The following is a 24,515-nucleotide window of genomic DNA, read 5'->3' as shown; positions in this document are numbered from 1 at the left end:
TATTGCACGATTATTATGACCACCGCTTACATTGTGCTTTCAATAAATGCTATTGCATTGTTCAAAAATTATTTGTGTCTCAAATTATTCAAGGGGGGGACAGCTTTAATGGAAGGGGGGACATGTCCCCCCTGTCCCCCCCGGGATTTCCGCCTATGGCAAGACTGCATTTTGAAAGTGGCCAACATCGTACGCCTGGAGCAAAAAACAAAGCTCCGTGACAAGTGACAAAGGGGATGGGGTTGGGACGCAGGCGCAGACCCAGGGGTGTCTCAAAGTTATCCCACAGGGATAACCACAAAATCACCAAAGCGATAGATGGGAAAGGGGGGAAAGAAAATGCACAAAACTGAATAGAGCCACTACAGGCTTCCCTAAAGAAACAAAGCGCTTCACAAAACCACCGCTGCCAAGCAGCTGACCCAAAACCAAAATTGTCCAGGAGACCCAGAAAACATGAGGCAACTGACAATACACACAAAGTTCTGAGTTTGGGATGCCACAGGGAGAACCTCTCACTACCTCTGAAGGTGAGATAATGGCTGTGTCCAAATTCAGAGTGCGTATTTGAAGTGCAATTACGTCACTAAGCCGCGCAAAGCCTGTCCAAATTCAAAGTGTGCTCCAAATGCTCCCCACAAATGCCTCCTTCTTTTGCCTGTTCCTGGAGGACACACCGCTACTATCCTGCGCGGCTACAAATTGCCCAAGATTCATTGTGCGCCTACAGAGAAGAAATAAATAAATAAATAATGGCGACCTCAAGTGGCGCAGATCTCGCATTCAAATGTAAGTATTGGGTCTATATTCCGTTTTTAGTCATTTGAGCGTCAAACGCCAGATGTGTTAAACTTCAAGGGACCTTAAAACCTCAAAATATCAGTTAAAATACGTTGGTAATGCTCAACTTAATGCCTTTTACTTTCAACCATTAGACGTTCAGAGGTTGACTTATATCGTATATCGTATTGTGACTGCGGAGATGTTATAGACTTGTTTTACTTCATGTACATAAATGGACCAAGATGAACAGATTTAGATCAGGCTGTGATCCGTGTAAAGTCTAGTTAAACGTTGGAATAAAGAGCTATGTTTATGATTATTATCCTTATGATTATATTATTGTGCTGTATTAGAACTCTGGTGTGTTTCACATTTCATCGTATTTTAGGGAGTAAACAGAGAAGCTTCATCACTGTCCGAAGTCAGAACAACATTTGTTCGCAGGGCGAAACATTCCGCCGGCTGGACGGGAGTATGGCTATAATATATAATAATAAATAATAAATAGCCGATTTGTCAGTCCTGATGTCACTTTTTGTAAATCTTTGCATCCCTGTGTTAATGTGATCTTGAGTTTACCTTTTCTCTTGCTTCGAGGAGGGAGGATGAAGAAGGACACGAGGCTGCAGAGAGGATGGAGAGGCTCTTCTCTGCTCCAGAGGACAATCCTTACATTATTTCTGTTAGTTAGTTAAATGTATGAGTTATTTTTAAATTATTTGTTCATAATTGTTCATTTTATATAATTCATGAAATAAAATATTGTTTTATTGTTACACATTGTCTATTCCATTCGGTATTTAAAGCTTAAGTACAATTTATAACAGCAAACGGCATCAAGTGCTACTTTTCAGGGACAACAAGGGATTGAATGTTTTCTTTTATTATTAAGGTCTTAACATTTACGACTATTTACAAAATTACAGCATAAATAACTATTTACAGATTATTATTAACTATTAACAAAAATAATTATTATTAAAAACAATATTAAAACAGTAACAGATGATGGACAGTAACAGGCTGAGCAGGAGTCCCTGCAGTGCTGCTGGGCTGGATGGTGTCAGTGGGACATCATCTGGGTCGGTACTCAGGGTGTTTCAATGGATATGCTAGTTTGGTCTAGCTACCGGAACACACGGATGTCAACAAACAAGTAAGTAGCTTCTTGCACAAACACACTATTTTAACTACTTTTTTATTCATTTTGAGTCATACACGCTACAGTGCTGTGTTGTAAGGTGTCTGCTGATGTTGCATAACTTTTGGTGTGAGATGTGGAGCATGTTAAGACGCTTAAAACACAGTGCAAAGTTCTGACCCCATGCTGTTAGCGTTCAATGCTAAGTCTCCGTTCATGGAGCTCTGTAATGGCTGGACCAAATTTGTTCGCGTCTTCGGTACTGGCAAGTCAAGGGTAGCTTGAGCAATAAAGCTGCATGTTTAAATCGACCGAAGTTCTCCTTTAATGATGACGATGATGATGATAACTTGTTTGTTAAGCTTCTATTTTAAAAGTCTCTCTCTTTCTCCTCATCCCTCTGTGTGTGTGTGTGTGTGTGTGTCTGTCTGTCTGTCTGTCTGTGCAGGTTTTCCTGTGGTCCATGCTGATAAGACAGGGAGGCACACTGAGACTGACAAGTTTTTACATATATTCTGAAATGGACCGCACACAGGACTGTTATATCCCAAAGTTGACTGTTGAGGGCAGAAAACCCCAGGGATTTTGTGTGCATTACAATGTTTTTCAATGTTTTCTCAAGTTTTGCCAGGTTTAACCTCATTTATTAATTAAATTAATTCCATTATTAATGTGTTTATTGCACATTACTGGATGCAGTCCAATACATGTAAACTGTAGAGATGCAACCTGGTCATTAAAATGATCACAAATGGAATTTTCTTCTGTTTTTTCCATTTTTTTTTCCTAAATTGGCCCTCAGCTATCAAAACTTTGAGAACCCCTGGTTTAAGGTGTGTGCAAGTGCCTCTGTTTGCTTCATCAGCTCTTGGCGTCGCAAGTCTTGGAAATTTGACAAGCCAAACTTGTCTCTCATAGTTTCAAGAGTGGTAAACCTCTCCTTATGTGCTGAAACTGCAGCATCCACCACCATATTGAAGAAAGTTACCTCCAGGTTTTGCAAGGCATCCCTAAATGGCTAATCAGGAGACTCATAAGATAAGTGCCTCTTTGTTGACCTCAGACACTTTTGCACAAGGACTGCATCCAGATTCAGGTCTTAACACATGTCCTTAGCTGATGTCTGTGCAGTGACACATCCTGTGGCTCTGTAGGACTCAAATGCTTTTTCAGTCATTTTCTGTAGATTTGCTGCTACATCCACTTGCATTGTTTGGGACTGCGGAACTTTGCTCTGCTGCCGAATTTGACTCAACATGTCATGCCAGACGAATGTGCAGAGCAGAATGATCCCACTTCTTCTGACAGGGATTGGGCTTCTGCCCTCATGACTGGGTTTTGTTTCTCACCTTAAGCAGAGCCTCTATTACAGCTGCAGCTTTCACTCTGCTCTCCCATCTGGTTTCTGACAATATTTTGAGTGAAAGGTTGATGTGTTTCTTGAGGACTGCCCATCTCTGGGATGAGGCACAGGCTGTACAGCTTCTGTACAATACCACATTATGATAAGGCATCTCTGGAGCTTTTGGCAGTGTCAGCAATGGCCAAATTGAGTGTATGTGCATCACAAGGCACAAACAAAGCTCTTGGGTTCAATTGCAGGAGCCTGGTCTGTACTCCCTTATTTTCCCTCTCATATTCATGCCATTGTCATATGACTGTCCTCTGCAGTCATCAAAAGCAATCTGAAGCTCCTTCAGCCTTTTCAAAATCAGGTCTGACAAACTTTCACCAGTGGTCTCCTCTACTGCCAGGAATCCAATGACATGCTCCTTAACCTGGGGGTCATCTTCCAGTGACACAATTCTGATAACTACTGACAGCTGTTTGGTCTGTGCAATCTAAAATGAGGGGAAAGTACTTGCATTCCTTTATCTCTTGCACAATGGTTGATAAAAAAGAAAAATCCACTGATGCATTCAATCAACTCATTATGTATATGTTTGCCTAAGTAGCTCTAGTGTGATGCTTGACTTTCAATTTTGTGGATGTGGTCTTTCAGCACTGGGTAAAATTTTGCCAGAAGCTCCACCTCTTTCAAAAAGTTTCCAGTTGAAGGAGAGTTGAATGTTTCTGTATGTCCTCTCAAAGGCAAACTTCGCACTGCCAGTGCTTGTACAATAGCAATAAGTCATTTCAGCATTGCTCTCCACCAACTATGCTGCGCCTCAAGGAGGGCCTGCTCTTGTTTGTCTATGGTTGTACCTTGTTTTAATCGAACTACCAATTCTTTCCATGATGCCAAATTCTTATGGTGTTCTGGACTTTTTTCATCGCTGGTCAAAGCAGCACTTGCATTCTTCCAATCATTCTGTCCTCCGCTTGTTAAATGCATTTGTTTTGCAGAGAAACGTTTACAACTAAAACAAAAAAGACAGTTATTCTATGTCACCCAGCTTCTTTTGATCCTTTCACCATTGACTAAGGTCCTGCTGAAGTACTAGTAGTGGCAACCTCTTCCATCGTATATCTGAAGAAAAAAGAAATGAGGTGGTACATGATACGGCCCTCTCCAAACCAACTCTGTTTTCATTAGTTCTGTTCCATGATGATGTCAGTCAGCAGGATCAGCTGAAAGTGAATTGCCACTGTTTGCTGCATCTAGAGGGCACATGAAGCACACTTTCTCACCTTGTATTCAAGATAACTTACCACACACACATCCAAGATATAGAATAAATATAATGTCATGATGAGCATTAGTGGTTAGAAGCAGGTTGAGGTCAGCAGGAAGAGCAGCATGCCCTTGTAGTCAGTGCGTTTACATGCACAATTTAGTCGGATTACAGCCATAGTTCGACTATGCTACTCAACCAGACAACTGCAATTGTCCGAGTTCACATGCCGGTGAGAAAATCGGATTGTTGGGCCGGAGCATGTCATACCCCGGTACGCTAGGTGGCGCTGTACCCATTTCAACTAGTGGTAACAGAGCCACCTCCGGCTGACCTCTTTAAGTCACCAGCTGCCTCGGCATTCAAGAAAGATGGCGTACGAAGAGCGAGACGAAGCTTCATTTTTGTACATTTCATATATGGTGTACATGATAATTACACAAACTAGGTGCACAATGGCGCTCTTTCTTGCGGTTATTTCGGAGGAAAGGCGCCGCCGTCCGTCTACTTCCGGCTCACGGCCCCAGGGAAAAATTGTCGCACCTGCGCAGAATGCAAAATCCGATCTGATCTGATGGAGCCTATACATGCAGGAGTAATGCGACTATTAAATAATAATCGAATAATCTGGGTGCTTTAATTCGACTATGAGAAATTCGATCCGGTCCAGTAATTCGGTTTTCTTGAGTTTCATGTAAACGCACTGAGTATCTCCTCTGGTGGCTCTCAGTCCATAAACATAGAGAGAACACACAAGAGCAAATACATTGACTGGATGAGACATGGCACGACATATTGTCATTTTCACGTAAGTCAATACGTTTTTATCATCACAAACATTCACTGACACATTAAACTCACCTGAGGAAACCGGAACAGCTGAGGTGCATGGCTGTTCCTGGCCTGACGATTCAGCTGCAGGTGGTCCTAAGTATTTTAATAGTGAATCTAAAATGATATAACAAACAAGTGTATTATGAACATGGTGTAAAAAATTTCATTTTTCAAATTATATCATTATTATTAAGTTGCTAAATATTTTGATTTATATAAATTGACTTAGCCCCATATGCACACAGCTCTATTTGCATACCTCTCTGTATAAACATAACTCTACCTGTATAAATAACTTATTATTATGCTCAACTTTTTTGATACAATATTCCATCAGTATACACCTTATACTTATCTCTGTTCATTAGTATATAAAATATGGTCATCTTTTGCATCTTCCTCTCTCTAACATTCACATGTTGATATCCTCATCTGCATATGAGGCACCGACTCACTCAGCACTTTACCAGTTGTAAAGTCACACAGCCTCATTACTTCTTAACGTTAGCTTACTAGTAAGATGACATGATGCTACTGATAGCTAGCATGATTATATCATGAATGCACGGTGAATATAAAAAATATATAATCAAAATGACATTCCTTTTCTCCTTTGCACGTTTCTCCCGCTCTTCTTTTCTGCGCTTTCAAAAGTGAACCCGAGATGGCTTTTGCCGTTTCATTTTCCATTGATTGTAACCCGTTGACACACAGCCGACTGTCCAACTGCGCATCTGTGTGCGCACTAGCATGTTGTGACCGTGACTTGTAACACCTAAATGGGCTATACGTCAGAATTGTCATTTCTTTTACTTAGGTTTAATATATGTTTTATGTCAAAGTATAGTTGTAGATAGAGGGATGGCAAAAACTGTAGAAAAATAAATAGACGTTAAATAAATAAATTCATAGTTTAATGTGACAGATAAATACATAGGGATATTGATTTGAAATTATCTTACATAGAAGGAATACATAGGATTCATGATTAAAATCTTAAATATGTCCATAATTAAAAAAGATGAAAATCATTAATTAAATTTACACAAGTTTATTTTTATTTGTTAAAAAGGGTATTTCAATTCGTTTCGTTTAATTTAATTTCAAGTGTGGCGAATGTGCCTTCTTAAAGTGTACAAGATTCAGGTGACATGAGGAGTTCACGTGATGTAATGTAACCAATCAGGCGCCGTCAGGGTGTACGTGCCGTCGTTTGTTTTTTTCTCTCCCTCTGCCGGACTGACCCCGAGGTGGCTGCATGCTAATCTCCACTGCAGATATTATAGTTTTTGGTCAAGAGAGCCAGATATTCCAGCGTCTTTGTCACTGTTATTATCGGTGCAGAGAGCAAAACCTTTTTTTTTTTGCCGTGGATTGATTAAGTGGACTGTGAGTTTGCAACGGAAACCAGGGAGAACGTGATTTGTGTTTATTAGCAGCCATGGCAATATCTTAGACCGTTAGCCACATGAACTTCGCTGAACTCCAATTGTGAAATTACTAGTGATGGTGAGATGAAGCTTCATGAAGCATTGAAGTTTTCCATCCAATTGGTTCACACATGGGCCGAAGCTTCATGGTGCTTCATTTGCTGTACTGTGCCATCAAGTGGACAATAAATGCAAAAACAGGCAGAGTGACTATAATGACACCATGGCTTTGCTGCATGAAGCTTTGACTTGAATTGTGCTAATGATGATGCTAATGATAATGCCAATAAACAAATAATATTTTCATAGTGTCTGTTTTTCTGATAGAATGATGGCAGGGACAGAGGGGAAAGTTGAAACAAGTTGGGGAGATGGTTGTGATGCGAGTGTGCTTGTGTTACTAGGGACAAAATGTAACTCATACAATGGGGATATTTTATTCATTTTTATTTAAAAACAGTAACTTCTCCACTCTGCTGGGCTTCAGGCGGTTTCTTTTTTTGACAGGATTTCGCCTGCTTTAGAGAATACCCTTTCACAGGGCACAGACGAAGCTGGAGTAGAGAGAAACGCAACAGCGAGTTTGTACAAGTTCGGATAAACTTGTTTCTGTCGTTCCCAGTATTCAAGAGGGTTCTCCAGTCTTCCGATGTTTGGTTCACCAAGGTATTTTTGGACCTCTACCGTTGCATCAGCTGTGATGTTTGTGGTCCTCGTCTGCATAACCGTGGCATCCGACCGATGCCACAGTTTGCTACCTAGGATAGAGAAACAGGCTGTAAGTGACTAAATAGGCCTACAGTAACACAATTAGAATGTATAAATTACCTTGAGTCACAGGCTGAGAAGCTTCAGATGTGTGCGATTGTGATGATGATGACAATGATGATGATGAGGATGAGGAGGTGGAGGAGCAGGAGGACGAGGACGCGCTGTTTTGGATCACAGCTGCACATTCGACAGTCAGTGTAACACTGGGTGTATCGGGCAGGTCCCAAAAGCGGAGACAACGCTGAGATGGAAGAGAAGTCTCTTTATTTAAGCACAGGCAGAGTCACTGTCAGAGTCACTGATTTACTGGTCCACAAAGTGAAAGTGACACACTGAAAAATTATCTGTAGCTCCCAGCCTTAACTATTGACAGTCAGAGCTATGTCGCCTGTAAGAAGAATCGCCACTGGGAAGGGACAGCTGTCATGCTTCTTGGCCTTATGGGTTCTGGTGGAAGGCACTGTATTCAGCTTGTCAACATGCTGGTTCGGCCTGTGTACCAGAAGCAGCTGTCTGGAGATCTGCACTGTGCACACTCTGATCAAAATACAAGTTAAAGACAACACGACTGACGTGACATACAGAAGACTGCAGTGGAGCAGTTTTTGTCATTTTTCATGTATTATTGAGTAAACTAAACCAAAATGTTCAGTGTACAAAGTGACCAGAAGTGTTACTTTTCTTACTTTACTAAAATATTGCTTTAAAGGCCAGCTAATTCCCAGAGCAAGACTGTAATGTAAACTCTGTAGCAAAGCTCTTCTTTGTAGAAATGTATGTTGAGGCACACTTAATTTCGACCTGCCTTTCAGTTGGCTTTTTCTTTATGAGGTAGTATGCTGCTCAGTTCTGCATCTTCTTGTAGAGATTTCTTCTCAGCCAACTCTACTTTTCAGTGTTCTTTGTGCATGCAACTAAGTGTCAGTCACTTATGCCTTTCTTGTTCATAAGCATTCAGATGAGTCTTTGTGATTTATCAAATTGAGTTGTTGTTTTGCTGTTAGCTTCTGCTACTAGCATGGTGTGAATGTGACATTCAGAAGTTACCTGGCCTTGCTAAGCTGGCGCAGTTATTACAAAAGTGAGTGTAAAGTGTTTCAATAGCAACTGAGACAAACTGTAGCACTATCTTGCCTTTGTGTTAATTGAAGATATTTATGTACATTAATGCCAGTTGAAAGATTCTCTATATAACAGTTCATTTCTGTTAAACTCATTTGGATTTGCAATCTCGTCTTTTTTCCTAATATCTCTGTAGAAGCCACACATGTAAATAACACTAATAGATAGAGAGGAGAACTTCAACTTAACATTGGCTCATTAAAATATTTAGTAGTGGATAATTTCCATCCATCCATCCATCCATTATCGTCCGCTTATCCGGGGCCGGGTCGCGGGGGCAGCTGCCTGAGCAGGGACACCCAGACTTCCCTCTCCCCGGACACTGCCTCCAACTCTTCCGGGAGGATCCCAAGGCGTTCCCAGGCCAGCTGAGTGACATAGTCACACCAGCGTGTCCTGGGTCTTCCCCGGGGTCTCCTCCGGGCGGGACATGCCAGGAACACCTCCCGAGGGAGGTGTCCCGGGGGCATCCGAAACAGATGCCCGAGCCACCTCAGCTGGCTCCTCTCGATGTGGAGGAGCAGCGGCTCTACTCCGAGCTCCTCCCGGGTGACAGAGCTCTTCACCCTATCTCTAAGGGAGCGCCCTGCCACCCTGCGGAGGAAACTCATTTCGGCCGCTTGTATCTGGGATCTTATTTTTTCGGTCATGACCCAAAGTTCATGGCCATAGGTGAGGGTCGGAACGTAGATTGACTGGTAAATCGAGAGCTTCGCCTTTTGGCTCAGCTCTCTCTTTACCACGACAGACCGATACAAAGACCGCATTACTGCGGCCGCTGCACCGATCCGCCTGTCAATCTCACGCTCCATCCTTCCCTCACTCGTGAACAAGACCCCAAGATACTTAAACTCCTCCACTTGAGGCAGGAACAGCATCTGGGCAGTTTATACTATAGAATTCACACTTCGGATCAAATGGTTTATTATTGAGAGCTTTTTAAGGGACTTTTTGATTCAATTGTTTTGTTGTCTATCTCCAGTTTAGACAAAGTGAAGGTTTTGTCGCTGATGCTTCACGCTGCAGACATTAGTCATCCAGCCAAAGCCTGGCCATTGCACTACCGTTGGACTCACAATCTGATGGAGGAGTTCTTTCAACAGGTAGATACACACACACACACACACACACACACACGGATGCACGCACACACACACACACAGATACGCACACACAAAGGAAGAAAAATTCCTATCTGCTTTGCTACCTTTATTATAGTGATGCAAGGAAATGAGGTATCTGCAAAACAGCTTCTATTGTGGCAAGCTGCTTACCTCCTACAGCTTTCTTAATAAACATAGTTTTCACATGAATCATTTCAAATGCTAGTCTCTGAGTCTGACTGAAAGTAAACACAAATAGAAGAAATGGCTCTTATCTCAGCACACGTCATATAGTAGCTATCATAATGGGAACACACCAAGGTTTATTCACACTGGAATTTTCCTTTTTCCATCCTCTTGACTTTGTGTTGAAAACATGGTAATGTTGCTCCTCGTCATACCTTTTATGGTAGCATGGCCAAAGCTCGCCACAGCACAGAGACGGCCCTAATTAAAGTGACCAATGACCTTTTGCTTTTAGATTTAAGCTCTGCCTTTGACACAGATAACCACCGTATTCTCCTACATCGCCTTAAAACATCGGTAGGCATAAAGGGTACTGCCCTAAACCTGCTTGATTCATATCTCAAGAACAGAACCTTCGCAGTGGTTGTTGGTACTCACTTCTCTACTTCTGCTCCTTTCAACTGAGGTGTTCCTCAAGGGTCCATTCTTGGGCCACTATTATTCTCAATATACATGCTTCTTCTCAGCCAGTTAATTCAACATCACGGCGTCTCCCATCACTGTTATGCTGACGACACCCAATTATATGTCCCCCTCCAGCATGGTAACTCTGCCACTATTGGCAATCCTCTGACTTGCCTCAAGGATGTGAAGAGCTGGATGTCACAAAACGTTTTAAAACTCAACGAAAATAAAAACTGAGATCATAGCCTTTGGTTCAAAACATTCTTCCAATCTGCTTCAAAGTCATCTTGGTCCCCTCTCCCTGAATCTGAAGCAGGCTGCTGAAAACCTCGGAGTTGTGTTTGATGCTGAGCTTTGTTTTAATGCACAGGTAAAGAGCACTGTCAAGTCTTGTTTCCTCCACCTGAAAACAATTTCCAAAATTAGATCCTTTTTATCCCATTCTGACTTACAAAAGGTCGTACATGCTTTTATCTTCTCTCGTCTGGATTACTGCAATGGACTGTATACGGGAATCAGTCAGAGCTCCCTCCACAGACTCCAACTGGTGCAGAATGCTGCTGCCCGAATTTTAACAGGAACCAAAAAATATCACCACATAATTCCGGTTTTAGCAGCTTTGCACTGGCTACCCATTTTATTCAGAATTGATTTTAAAATTCTCTTACTCACTTTTAAAGCTTTAAACGGCCTTGCCCCTATTTACATCTCGAATCTTCTGGTCCCCTATGTCCCGTTACGTACACTGAGATCTGTGGATGGGGCCCTACTGGTGGTCCCTAGATCCCGGCTGGTGACCAAGGGTGACCGGGCCTTTGCTGTTAGGGCCCCAAGTCTCTGGAACTCACTTCCCCTTGAGATTAGACAGGCATCATCTTTAGCCTCCTTTAAATCCCTACTGAAAACCTTCTTTTATCGTAAAGCCTCTTTAACTCCTTAATCCCTTGTTGTTTTTTCTTTCCAGCTCTTGCCACTTTCTATGTCTTGTCAATGCCAGCTTTCTCTAAATTGCACTTTACTTTACTTTGTTGTGTTTATTGTAATTTTTACCTGTTATCTACTGTGTTTTTATTTCTTGTCTGTAAAGCACGTTGTAACCTTGTTAAGAAAAGTGCTATACAAATAAAGTTTATTATTATTATATTATTATTATTATGGGGTGGCTGTCGCTCAGAAGGCAGAGCAGGTCATCCACTAACGTTTTGATATACGCCTCCTCCTGTCCACATACTGAAGTGCACTCAGACTGGACACTGAACCCTATATTGCCCCTGATAGTCAGACCAGAACCCCGTGTGGTAGTTTTGCTTTCATAATTGTATGAGTGTGTGCATGAATGCAGCAAAAACCTTGTAAAGTAGCCATTAAGTACATCTATTACAGAACTGAAAAGACGATGTCTTTGGTAGTCAGAGTGCTTTTTGGGCATCCACACCCCTCTATCTGCTTGAATTTACACTGATTGCTTTGTTACGTTTGTTATGCCCCAGTGACAAAAAGTGGATGCAAATCTACTAACACCCACATTCATTCAGGGGAATGATTGATTGTAGAGAAAAGTGAAGTATCTGCAAAATCGGAACACGTTTAATGACCAAACTATAAAATGTACAGAAACAATGACTTTGAGGTCAACATGTATTCATTACACTACAGACAAATACATGACGATAACATAACACAGACTAAAGTATGCTTACAAACACTAAAAAAAGAACCCATTGGTTTGGGGGTTTGAACCAAGTAGATGAAAATTAAGTAGAAGCAACACAATAGAACTTTGAATGGGGGAACTTTAAAACAGACTGTGCTTGCATCATTCAAAGAGGGTGTTGAGAGTAACCGGGAAGAAACCAGGAAATCTAAGTTTGAAATTGGCATTTTCATAGCATACACTTGTATGATACTTGAACCTGTAAACCATCAACAATATTATTCAACCCTTGAAAAGTTTGTCATACCTGATGAGGCTGTAGGGGAAGGAAGTTGGGTCTTATCAGGATGAAGATGGAAGAAACGTTGTGTGGATCCTCCAGTCGGCCTTTGTTGGCCTGGGGTCCTGCCTCCACCCTTTGAAACTGAAACTGAAAAGTGAAATGTCCTTCTCCCTGCGCGGTTATCAAACGTTTATTTAGCTTTAATTGTTAAAAATCACTATCAGTGTCTGTTAAGTGGTTGAGGTATACAGTCAGGCATGTAGATTAGAATCTACACAGGTCACTCCACCTTGTCTTGGAAGAACAATTCACATTTCTTTGTGAACTCTGATGTCTGACGATATGACATTTGTGACAACTCTTCCTGCAGAACTGTTTTGCTCGGACAGAGTGGAATGTGTTTTAAGCTGCAGTCACTTTGGAGGACTCTTCTGTCAGCATGCAGGACTATGTTAACTATGTGACTGGGTGTATTAGCACTTGTGTCAACAATGTCATGCCCACCATACAAGTCAAGAAGTTTCCCAACCAGAAACCCTGGATTAACCCTCTGAGGTTGGCGAAAGCAATGGCGCGTCAAAATCACATGACCAATTTAGGACGACGTAGCAGCAAGACACAGCCGACTTATGTGTTGGTGCGGCCTTCAAACTAGATGCCAGTTTTAAAATTATGTTGATAGGCCAAGTTAAACCGGACTTATGATAAATGATGTACGCCACGCTTTTTTGCGAACATTGCCATCACAATTGCTGCGCGTTTGTTGCAGGAAGAAAGGGTAAAAACAGGCTTTTCTCACGAAAGCAGTAAGTGTTTGCAAGCAAAAAAACATGTGACACCCCCTTTCCTACTGGTGGAAAAAGGCACCACACCAACCAATCACAAAATTATATGGCAAACCATGTGATTAGGTTGCTGAGGAACAGGGGGAAGTTGTGGGAGGGATGGTGGCAAAAGAGTTACAGCGACAGTGAAGGTGATAGAGATGGCGAGTTTTGAGAGTTGAGAGATTTGTGACATTTAGCATGTTTGGAGTGTATAGTTAGTGTGTTATTTAGTGTTTGGTGTAGTTTGTTTAGTGTGCAGTGTAGTCGTTTTCTGTTTAATGAGTCAAAACAATGAGGAGACTGCTGAATGTGGAGCAGGAAATGCAGCTCTTCATTCAGCTGGAAGGAGCTGAGGGAGACCTGAGCCTGAGGCATTGCCTGCATTTAAATGTAAATAGTTACATATAACGTTGTAAATTTGATAATAAAAATGTTTTGTCAAAAATATTTGCGGTTTTCACAGTAAAACATTTTACTTTTTTATTTACTCAGATTTTATGTTTTTTTTTGGGTGATTTTAGGTCCATTGTGTGAATACAGTATGTCAAAATAACTGTCACACATGTGAGGTTGTGCTGAAAATAATGACACCAAACAAGGCTTTTTTAATAGTTTTTAAGGTGAAATATAATGGCAAAATCAAAAATAGTCAAAAACGGCTTATATCCTGGATCCCAGAGGGTTAACAGTCAGGTACGTCACATGCTGCTAACCCAGTCTCTTGCATTTAAATCAGGCAATGAGACGGATTACAAAGCTCTGGCTATGGACTGGAAAAAAAGCCATCACAGCGGCCAAAAGTCAGTACAGAGAAAAGCTGGGCGGCTTTTATTCCACTGCTGACTCCGGGCAGATGTGGCAATTCCTACAGAACATCACTGACTACAGGACCACCACCAGCACCATCAACTCCGCAGACAGCCTGCCGGATGGCCTTAAAGGCAGGAACACACCAGCCCAACCGCTGGACGTCTGAAGCGTTTGGGGAGACTCAGACGAGGTCGGGAACATATCTGTTTGGTGTGTTCAGCTGCGCTGGAAGCTTTCGGAGCCGCGCGGACGTTGTCTGCTCCGATTCAACATGCAAAGTCTGAGGAGGTTGGCTCTTGGCCATCTGAGCCATTGGATTCTCTGATTGGCTGTATGCCAGCTGTATGACCATTCTGACTGCGGTGTGCTCGCGAATCAGCGGGGTGTGTGGGAGGGGTGGAATACTGTGTGCGCTTTGTTTTTCTATGCACTCTGTTCAGTCATTCCCCGTTTTCATGTTTTGGAGTAACGTTACTGGCACGAGACTAGCTGTTATGTCCGATCAGGACAAATTGATGTGTTCTGTGTCCGTTTGGTAATGCCTTGCTGCATGTTTAGTATGCAGCTGTTTTTGTCTGAAATAGTTAAGTTTAGTTTTGATCGAAAGTAAAGAGAGTTGCGTGCATAAAGCTCTCGTCCAGCGTCCTTTTTATACGCAACACTAGCGCCAGCCGCTTATTGCATCTTGCGCAAACGTACACGCTACTGTGGAGCTGGCAGCACATCGAAGCTGTGTGTTCATTGCAACTTTTCTGCCGAACGGGTCAGATGAGTGGCAACAGAGTGGTCAGATAAAGGCAGTTGGCTGTTGGTTTGAGTCTGGGCGGTGTGTGGGGGCCTTAACACCTTCTACACCCACTTTGAGACCTCCAGCCACACCACAGAGAGGAGGCACTCGCACGCCAAGACCCCCTCCCCCCCACCAACCGTCTTTTCAGGTACACAGAGTCCTGAGGAACATCCACCCCCACAAAGCAGCCGGACCAGACAATATCCCTGGGCGGGCTCTCAGAGCATGCGCCAATAAGCTGGCTGATGTTCTCATCTCCATCTTCAACCTTTCCCCCAGCCACAGCACCCTTCCCTCCTGCTTAAGACCACAACCATCGTTCCCCTCCCCAAGAAGAACCCACCCGCCTGCCTGAATGATTACAGGCCAGAAGCACTCACTACAATCATTATGAAGCGTTTTGAGAGAGTGGTGCTGACCCACATTCAGAGCAGCATACCGGACACCCTGGACCATCTGCAATACGCCTACCGGCCCAACAGGTCCACCTCAGATGCTGTTCTCCATTATTCCCTCTCCTGGAAAATAAAGACTCCTACATCCGGATGCTCTTTGTGGACTACAGCTATGCCTTCAACACAGTCATCCCCCACAAACTCACCGTCAAACTGTCTCCACTTGGTCTGCACCCCACCATCTGTGAATGCCTCCTAAACTTTCTGACTGGCAGGCCCCAGTCTGTAAGGACTGGAAATAGGACTTCAGCCAGCATCATCACAAACATTGGCACTCCACAGGGATGCGTCCTCAGCCCCATCCTCTACACCCTATTCACCCATGACTGTGTCACCTCCCACAAAGACAACACCATACTAAAGGTTGTGGATGACACCGCAGTGATAGGATGCATCACTGGGGATGAAGCGGCCTACAGGAGGGAGGTGGCCAGTCTGGTGTCATGGTGTGAGGACAACAACCTCCTCTCAAGGATATGCTCATTGCCTGTAACAGGAGGATTTGTGTTCAAGTCAAATCTATTTATGTCAAAGAAAAGCCTTTTCTTTAATACAATTTTAAAGTAATGAAATATTAATGAAATATTAAGTTAATTAATCTGTTGATTTTCTTTAATGATCACCACAAAAGTCGGAAGCGATTAGCAAACTCAGATTTGATGACGATGATGATGATGATGATGATGATGATTATTGTTATTATTATTATTTAATATTGTTATTATTATTATTATTTTACATCATGCATGGAAATGTACACAAAAAAATTATTGCATTAAGATGCATCGAAAATCGGTTTAGAATCAAATCGTTGACCTCTGATCACCCCTAATGTTGCCTGAGATCCTCAGAAACTTCAGCTGAAAACCAGCTGCATTGTTGAGAGCATCTTGACCGGCTGTATCACCGTCTGGTACGACAGTCGGCAGCACTTCTACTTTGGACCGCAAACGCCTGCAGAGAGTGGTAAAGTCTGCTGAGAAGATCACCAGGACTCCACTGCCCTCTCTGCAGAGCATCTACCACCACAGAGTCCACAGGAGAGCTGCCTCCATCCTCAAAGACCCCACCCACCCCCAGCACGGACTGTTCACACTTCTGCCCTCAGGCCGGAGGTACAGAACTGTTCAATCCAAGACCACCAGAATAAAAAACTATTTCTTTCCCACTGTCATTAGACTCCTTGATAAGGGATAGGTGTTTATAATCACATACTTTACCTCATAACTGTTCCAAGTTTACATTTTACATTTTACATGTGCACAATTGCACTTACAGATTTGTACTGTTTTATTATTATTAATATTGTTGTTGCTTTTTCATATTTAGCACATTCTGTGCCTTGCAAAAATGTTTTACTTTGTATATTTTGGTTGTATATATTTCTTTTTATATTGTTGGCATTCTGCAGACAGCAAAGGAAGAATTTCATTGTACAGAGAAACATGTTTCCATTGTGCATATGACAGTAATCACTTTGAATCTTGACCCTATCAGATAGTTAGGTGGTCAATCCTGCAATAGAACATCTCGCCATTTGGACTTTGAGTCCTTGTGACAATGTCCTGGTGTGTTCAGGGTAATTTTATGACTATTCTGACACCGCTGGTTGGGATGTTTCCCAGTCAAATTCAAATTCAAGCAGGGTTGATAATCCTACAACTGTGTCTTTTCCAGGGAGATAAAGAGATAGAACTTGGTCTTCCTTTTTCCCCTCTCTGTGACCGCAAAGCCACCATGATCGCCCAATCCCAGATAGGTAAGAACAACAGCCATTCAAATGCCTAATGAACACAGGCAGGTGAGGAGTACTGTTAACTAGTAACAGAGAGTAGAACTATACTATTGACCTCTGACAGTAGACTGTCATTGTATATTAACTTTGGTTCAACAGTCACACCTGCCAGTGGAACTCAACACATTCTCTGATCTCTGAGGGATGGACCTGATTGAATTATACACATTGCCCTACCTTTCCTTCTCTTTTCCATCCATCCTGCCTGCCCGTCTCTCTGTCTGGTTGCAGGTTTCATAGACTTCATTGTGGAGCCAACTTTCAGTGGTCTGATTGACACAACAGAAAAGGTGATTGGTCCTCTGATAGAAGAGGACAGGAAGGCCCGAGAGACTGGAAACAGGAGGTCCAGGTATATCTAATACTATTTTTGGGAAAAGTGGTGGAACATAATTTGAATCATAATTCTTGTACTGTAATTCTCTGTAGAGAATTACTTTCTCCACAAGTTTAATAGACTTGGGTTTAGACTTGGACATTGGGTTTTGAAAATTTGTTCTGAAGCGGAACTGCTTTTACTGCCAATGCTTCAATGGACAGAGAACTCTACTCATTGAATCATATGTCCATAAGATGAGCATAATAATGCAGCACTAATGCAACTTTTTCGCTCCCCAGGTATCAATTCTAAACTCAGGATATTTGCCACCAAGTTTCAGTCTTACACCAGGATTATGGTTTTCCTTACATCTTAAAATATGCATCACTGTGTGTGGCGCTAATTTAAGTGAAACTCTCACCAAAATGCAACCAAGGCTTTATTTGTGATTGAATATGAGTCAAACCTTCGGGTAATGCATAATTATGACGAAAGAGGCACTTTTAAGATTTACCGTAGTTTTGTTTTCGGCACGGGATACGATGGCATCAAAATTGCAATTTTTAAAACACTAAGAAGGTTCGACACAACATGAAACTTTGCTCGTAGCATCACCAGGGTCTCTACTCATGAACACGAGCATTGAGAACATTGTTTGTGTACACAGCATTTATGAAAAATAAGGTTTTTGAACTACTCATGTTAGCTGCTGCATCTCCGGCGCGTGGCCGTCATGCCAGGCAAAAAGTGTCGATCTACGAGTGCGACCATCAGGAAGGAGAGTAACGGTGGGACGCTCCTCAAGCTTAGTTCCATATGAATGCACGGATAATTCATTGTTTTGTCGTTAGCGAAAAGCAACATTGCCGTCCACGTTGAAAAGGGAGCCTCATATTACAAACAATACTACAATCAGCAGCCGGAAAAGTCACGTGACATCTCGCGTGGATAGTTGTTGCCGGAAGCCAGTATGCTACTGGTGACCTGAGAGACACAAACACAGCACAACAGCGAAGAAGACCGAGAGGAGGCACCAAAGTTGTAGTAGTAGGGATATCCTGAATCAGTGGCTAACTGTTTTGCAACTCGACATCAACACGCCGATCAAGACGCTAAGAAGGACTACCGAGTTTGTAATGACCACTTTGACCATGACGACTTCACGATGACTCCAACACTCGGGAAACCAAAGAAAGCGTTTTTGGGAAAAAATGCTATTCCAAGAGCTGTATAAGTGGCTGCAGAAAGAGTGGAGGTAATGCACTTTTGGTTATATTCTACTGAAATGTTAGTGACGACAGCTTCTAGATGGGATGGGGGAAGGGTGTTTGTGTCTCTCAGGACACCGGTAGCATACTGGCTTCCGGCAACAACTATCCACGCGAAATGTCACGTGACTTTTCCGGCTGCTGATTGTAGTATTGCTTGTAATATGAGGCTTGTGTTCATGAGTAGAGACCCTGGTGATGCTACAAGCAAAGTTTTATGTTGTGTCGAGCCTTCTTAGTGTTTTAAAAATAGCGATTTTGATGCCATTGTATCCTGCCCCTAGCACTCCTGTTAACGTGCCTTGAAAACGAAACTACGGTAAATCTTAAAAGTGCCTCTTTTGTCATAATTATGCATTTACCCGAAGGTTTGACTCATATTCAATCACAAATAAAGCCTTGGTTGCATTTTGGCAAGAGTTTCACTTTAAGATATGTGTAAGCTTACAGGAGGCCATGCAATAGTCCAGCGGTCCTCAATAGGCGGCCCCCGGGCCGCATCCGGCCCGCCGGCCTCCTGTTTGTGGCCCCCAAACTATTATTCCTTCACTATGTGTTTTGGTTGGGTCAGCACGTGTATAGAGGGACTTGTCTCCATGCCAACGATACACAGACAGAGCGCAACTTTTAACTTTCACTTTCGTTTTCGGAGCACTTCGCGTATTCACATTTTGCTGGTGGTAAGAGATTGAATATGGCGTGTTTCCAAGTAAACTGTTATGACAAAGTGGACAGTGATAATCGGCAACTCGCAGAAATAGGATCTTCAAAGTTGCATTTATTCTGCCTCCAACCGGGACAATCTCCACGTATCTGACAGTGCAGCGGTTTTAAATCCTTCGTCTTACTTTACCACCTTGCGCAGTTTGACAAGTTTTAGCTAACGTTAGCGACCTCATGTATATTCAATGTTGCAAAGAGTGTAACGGACGGGGAGTTTCTCCCGGCAAACACCCTTTCACTCACGGTGCCAAAATTGGTATCATCCTTGTTAAAACACCATTTAATCACAGAACAAATGACGTGAAATAACCCACAACCATCTTACATATCATCTTATTCACAAACACTTTCACGAACCATAATTACACCAACAACAACAGAATACCCAAGATCCATTGCGCCACAGTCCACAAGTGGCGTTACAATATGCCAGGAGAAGCTGTGATGAAGATTTCCAATTTGAAACGGCATTATGAGACGAAGCATAGGAATTTTGAAGAGACATTTCCTCAAAATTCAGAGATAAGCAAAACACAAATAAATGCACTGAAATCGTCATATCAAGCTGCAAGCAGGATTCTTGTCACATCTATGTCACAATGAAATAAAATAATGCATGACTGAAGTGATGGACACAATGTTTGAAGGCAAACCAAAAGAGGAAATATTCAACTACGTATTTTAATTTATGTAAAAATGGAAATTACATTTTATTTTAGTTCGTATTTTGTTGTTTAGAATGAAAAGGACATTTTGTTTTGAATATTACAGTATTATTGCATGTGGCCTGACCGACCTCAATACATGGACCTCTGAGTCATTCAAAAAAATCTTTGTGGCCCTTTAAGATTTGTATTTGAGTACCCCTGCAATAGACCTAAGGGAACTTCAAGGGTAGAAACGTAATGAAATTTCAGGAGTTAATTCCCTGTTGCCAAATCAGTTTATATGGGCCTCCCAGTTGTTTTAGATGAGGCCCCTGACTTGTGTCTTGATACTTGCGACTTGGCTCCATTGATTCCATAACTCTGCTTGGTTCCAGTTTAACAGGAAGTGGTTCAGTTACTGTAGAGTCGGTGCAGAGACACAGCAGTGGTCGCCATGGGAACAGTGATGATGGACAGATTGACTTTTCACTGACAGCCATTGACCTGCCAGCTCTGAGGCTCCACCTATCTGGCGTCATTGCCAGCAACAAAGACAGATGGAAAGAGCTGTCTGTGCATGGTATAAAACACCCCAGTTAACTGATGTTAAACTTAAAATGCTTTGTGCAGTGCATAAGTTTCTTCCTATGAATATAGAAGGGAGATGATTCTTTATGTGTCCTGTAACTCAAACTTTCCTCTGTTTCTATTGTGCACAGAGCTTGCCAATAAGGAGCAAGAGGAAGTGGAGTCGGATGTCAACTCAGACATCCAAACCCATGTCTCACCCACTCACAGCATCCCTGATGGACACATCTCTGACCAATCACAGAAGTCAGGCGGCTCTCCTCCAGTGGGAAAACACAACGACGAGTGTCCAGACCACATGCATGCAGATCACCCGACCTGGAATGGTACAAACATGATATAGGGTACATCCCAAGTCTCTTACATTGCATCCCAATACCATCACTGGCATATTTACTTGCGTCTTAGTCCGTCCCACTGAAGATGTGAGGAGAGACACAAGAGAACCTCTTAAGAAAAGATGAAAACTGAGGAAATGTGTTTTAAGGGAAATTAGACAACCTTTCCTCTTAAGCATCATGTGACACAAGATCCATTGCTGATGATCACAGCTGGATTAGCTCTCAGTAAGTTTTTACAGTTGTTTGTGTCTGCCTACATGAGCAAAAATACTAATAGGAGGTACACAGTTTTCAGTGCAGAGCAGTGGTGTTTTTTCTCTGAAGCCTGTTACCTGTTTAACAAACACCTTGACATGAATAACAAGCTGCTTTATTTAATGAGCCAGAATATGATCATGGTGTCTTTTAAAGACTGAAAATATTTTATTAGGTTAAATGTTTTAGGGAAGATTGAAGTCATATAACACATATCAAATCTGACTATAGGGATTAGCAACCTTACATGTGACTGCATGGAAATGATGATACATTGTGCTGCAAAGCATGATGATCCCATGATGATTATAAGTGAAATGTTTCTTGACTAGAAATAAGAGGACATATCAAATAAAAGACTGGGGTTGTACCCATCATATGCCACAATTTCCTAAACACACTCTCTCAATGAACTGACCTGTTGCTGTGGCAACCTTTGCAGGGGCGAGGCCAGGGGAGGAGATGCAGGAGGATGATGACGAACTGCCTGAAAATGCCTAACACACCATGGCTATCTCACCACTGTATCTGACTGTGGCAGGTCCCCATGGCAACAGATGTTGCGGTGCAGTGACAGCGAGAGTTCAGGCTTTCCTGTTTAAACACAGCAGCCGAATCAGTGTGGTTCAGTGGCTCTCATAGGGCCACCAGACCTTGTGTTCACAACTGATCATGAAAATATCATATTCACAGTAACAGCATTCATCAAATTACAGCTTCTTAGCAGCTTCATGGTCAATTCTCTTTGGTGAAAGTGTTTTGTGATTTCATTAAAGACTCTGAGGAAAAACATTGCTAAATAAGTGATAATATATACATTTGAATAAAAAGGTGAGACGGGTGAAAACCAAAGAGCAGACAGTGGCTGAAATTCCCTGCCACAGTCTGACTTGCTAGCTGACCATTACCTGGAGGAATAAGACATGGAGCTGTTAAGAAGCGGTTGTGAAGGTTTTGTGACTGAAGCTAAGGAGAGTAACAGTTGCATTGTTGTACACCTCTTAGAATGTGCAAGGAGCTTGAAGAATGATTACTGATCCTTTGTCTGTTTGTCTGCTCTCGGTTCATATCAGGCGTATTTTGTTTCAGCCTATGACCCAATATGTGATGCCCGGGCTGTCAAAGATAGTAATGATAGAAAAATCTAATCACTCACAATTAGATTGAGAGGCCTATGATACAATGATAAAATGAGTGATGCATCAAATTTTTCGAAACATGATTTTTTTTTTTCTCAGTTTGACTATGTGCTACATGTAAAACACAGCATATTTGTAATGATCCATGGGTCATTAAAATATACAGATGATTTAACTTGATATTACTGAGCTGGTTGCTCAGCCAGATTTAAACATGATGCACATTTTTACGTCTGTTATGATTCACCATCCAATTAGTTCACTGTAATGCAAATCCTGTTCTCTTGGAATTGTGGCAGGCAAACATAATGTGTTTTAAATTTCCAGTTTATCAACTTTTCTGCCTTGAGGCATAATCTTTCAAGAGAAGATCATGGGCCAAAAGGATAATTTTTTTTCCAATAGGTCCCTTAGAACACAGCAGCTGTTAATCACGCAAGCAGCATGGCTTTAGGGATGGAGTCAATGGTCTTTTTGTTGGTTGATCCACCACTTTAGTCCAGACTGAAATATTTCAACAGCTATTGGACAGACTGACATGAAATTTTGCAGATTTTTATGATTCCAAAACAATTAATCCTAATGACTTTTTTTTGTTGCACTATCCTGAGGTGAAAACAGGTTCAATTTAAAAAAAATAAAATAAAATCTGAAGTCAATAGTTGCATGAAAAATACCTGCATAACTAATGACATACTCGTCAGCATCAGCTGTACCTTGGGGTTTGTGCTTGTTTAAAAAGGGTTAGCTTGCTAATGCGCTATATTAATTGGTGACATTAAACCTGTTGAACATTAGCATTCAAGCTTTACTTAGTAAGCATGGTAGGATGCTGACATGAGTATTAAGCTCAAAGTATTTCTGTGGATGAATAGGCTCAGAGAAGCTAGCATGACTGAGTCTTGCTGTCACATGATTGGTAAGTGATTTTAAAGGTTTTTTTCGGCATCTCTGCTTCATTTAGACAGTCACAGCAGGAGAGATAAAGAAAAGGCAGGGGAGAGACAGAGGCCTCAGACTGCTGTGGTAAGGACTCAGCATATGGCATATGCTCTACCAGGTGAGCAACTGAGGACAGTCGGTACATTGTCTTTCCTAGTAGAGCAGGAGGGTGTAACTGCTTTCTTGTTAGAAAATCCTAAATTGTGAACACACAGCAAATTCAAAGACAAAGCAAGAAAGTCCGGCTGTACCCCCCCGGTTTGGCGCTTCATTATGCTGCACAGTTTTTGTTTTTAATTTGCTTTTGGTTTTTTTGCATGTCTCTTTGGTTTAAACTGGGATTTTCTGCAAAGCTGCAGATAAAGATTAGGGTTCACTATCACTATTAGAATTATACAATGTGTGGAATTAAATTCAAGTGGTGGCTGCGCAGGATTGTTTCCAATAAATCCAGAGCTTCTGCATCAAGCCATTGTCATTGGCATTATCTTTTCATCATCATTTTAGCTGTGGCCAAAAAGCTGTTTGTTATCCTGCTTGCCACACACAGAGGGAGGTGTGTGTGTGTGTGTGTGTGTGTGTGTGTTCAGGCCAAACCCCCATCCATAAGGTCTCAGCAGAGTTCATTGGTGTGTCCTTGTGAAACAGATGATTGTAATAGCTTAGTGATGTGGTGATTTGTAGGTAATTGGTGAAGTTCTGTGGCAGGCAAGCTTACCACTAGAATATTAGCGAAACAGGAAGATGCTAGCTCTTGTCAGTCACAAGAGCTTTTTGAAAGAAATAGTCCAATAAAAAAAAAATAGCAAGTTCCTATTCTGTGTGTCTGTTTTAACTGTTATCTCTTGGTTTCTGTCAAATACAAAACATATCAATCTCTATGATGTGTTGTCCTTTCTGACAAATCCCACAAGTAAAAGTACTGTAACTTTTCAAAAACAAGTTACAAAAAGCTGCAAGCAGCAATGAATGGGCCCTCACAGTCCACGTGCATCAGGGCATGCTGCTGTCAATGCATGCTGCTGTTGGGGCTTGTCCACGCAACACCTTCCATTGAGGTCGTTTTTTCCTTTACAATTCGGTGGGCTGCTCCTCCTGCCGGTATTAAACGATGTATGCTAAAGTCAGAAGAACTCCCTGCAATCTACATAAGGAACAAATAGTGAGAGGAGTACACTGTGTGACCCTACAGACTGTTAAACAGAGGTTTGTATCCATAAGCAAGGCTG

At 42.0% G+C, this 24,515-nt stretch overlaps 1 protein-coding gene across 3 annotated transcripts in view; it reads left to right on the top strand.

Annotated features, from left to right (window-relative positions):
• LOC115588349 (calcium/calmodulin-dependent 3',5'-cyclic nucleotide phosphodiesterase 1A-like) overlaps positions 1 to 24,165 on the top strand; it is a 159,583-nt gene extending 135,418 nt beyond the window's left edge. For 2 of the 3 annotated variants that reach the window (XM_030428937.1, XM_030428936.1), the window contains 6 exons: positions 9,679 to 9,799; positions 16,947 to 17,028; positions 17,296 to 17,416; positions 20,417 to 20,601; positions 20,741 to 20,935; positions 21,648 to 24,165. In XM_030428937.1, coding sequence (XP_030284797.1) covers positions 9,679 to 9,799; positions 16,947 to 17,028; positions 17,296 to 17,416; positions 20,417 to 20,601; positions 20,741 to 20,935; positions 21,648 to 21,706 — 763 coding nt within the window. In that variant the 3' untranslated portion in view covers positions 21,707 to 24,165. Of the gene's footprint in view, positions 1 to 9,678; positions 9,800 to 16,946; positions 17,029 to 17,295; positions 17,417 to 20,416; positions 20,602 to 20,740; positions 20,954 to 21,647 lie in introns of all 3 variants that reach the window. The other variant, XM_030428938.1, reaches the window with a different exon arrangement.
• The last annotated feature ends 350 nt before the right edge of the window (positions 24,166 to 24,515 follow it).

This window comes from Sparus aurata, chromosome 9, assembly GCF_900880675.1.
Source record: "Sparus aurata chromosome 9, fSpaAur1.1, whole genome shotgun sequence".
Classification (NCBI taxonomy): Eukaryota; Metazoa; Chordata; class Actinopteri; order Spariformes; family Sparidae; genus Sparus; species Sparus aurata.
This window is presented reverse-complemented; position numbering and strand designations above follow the sequence as displayed.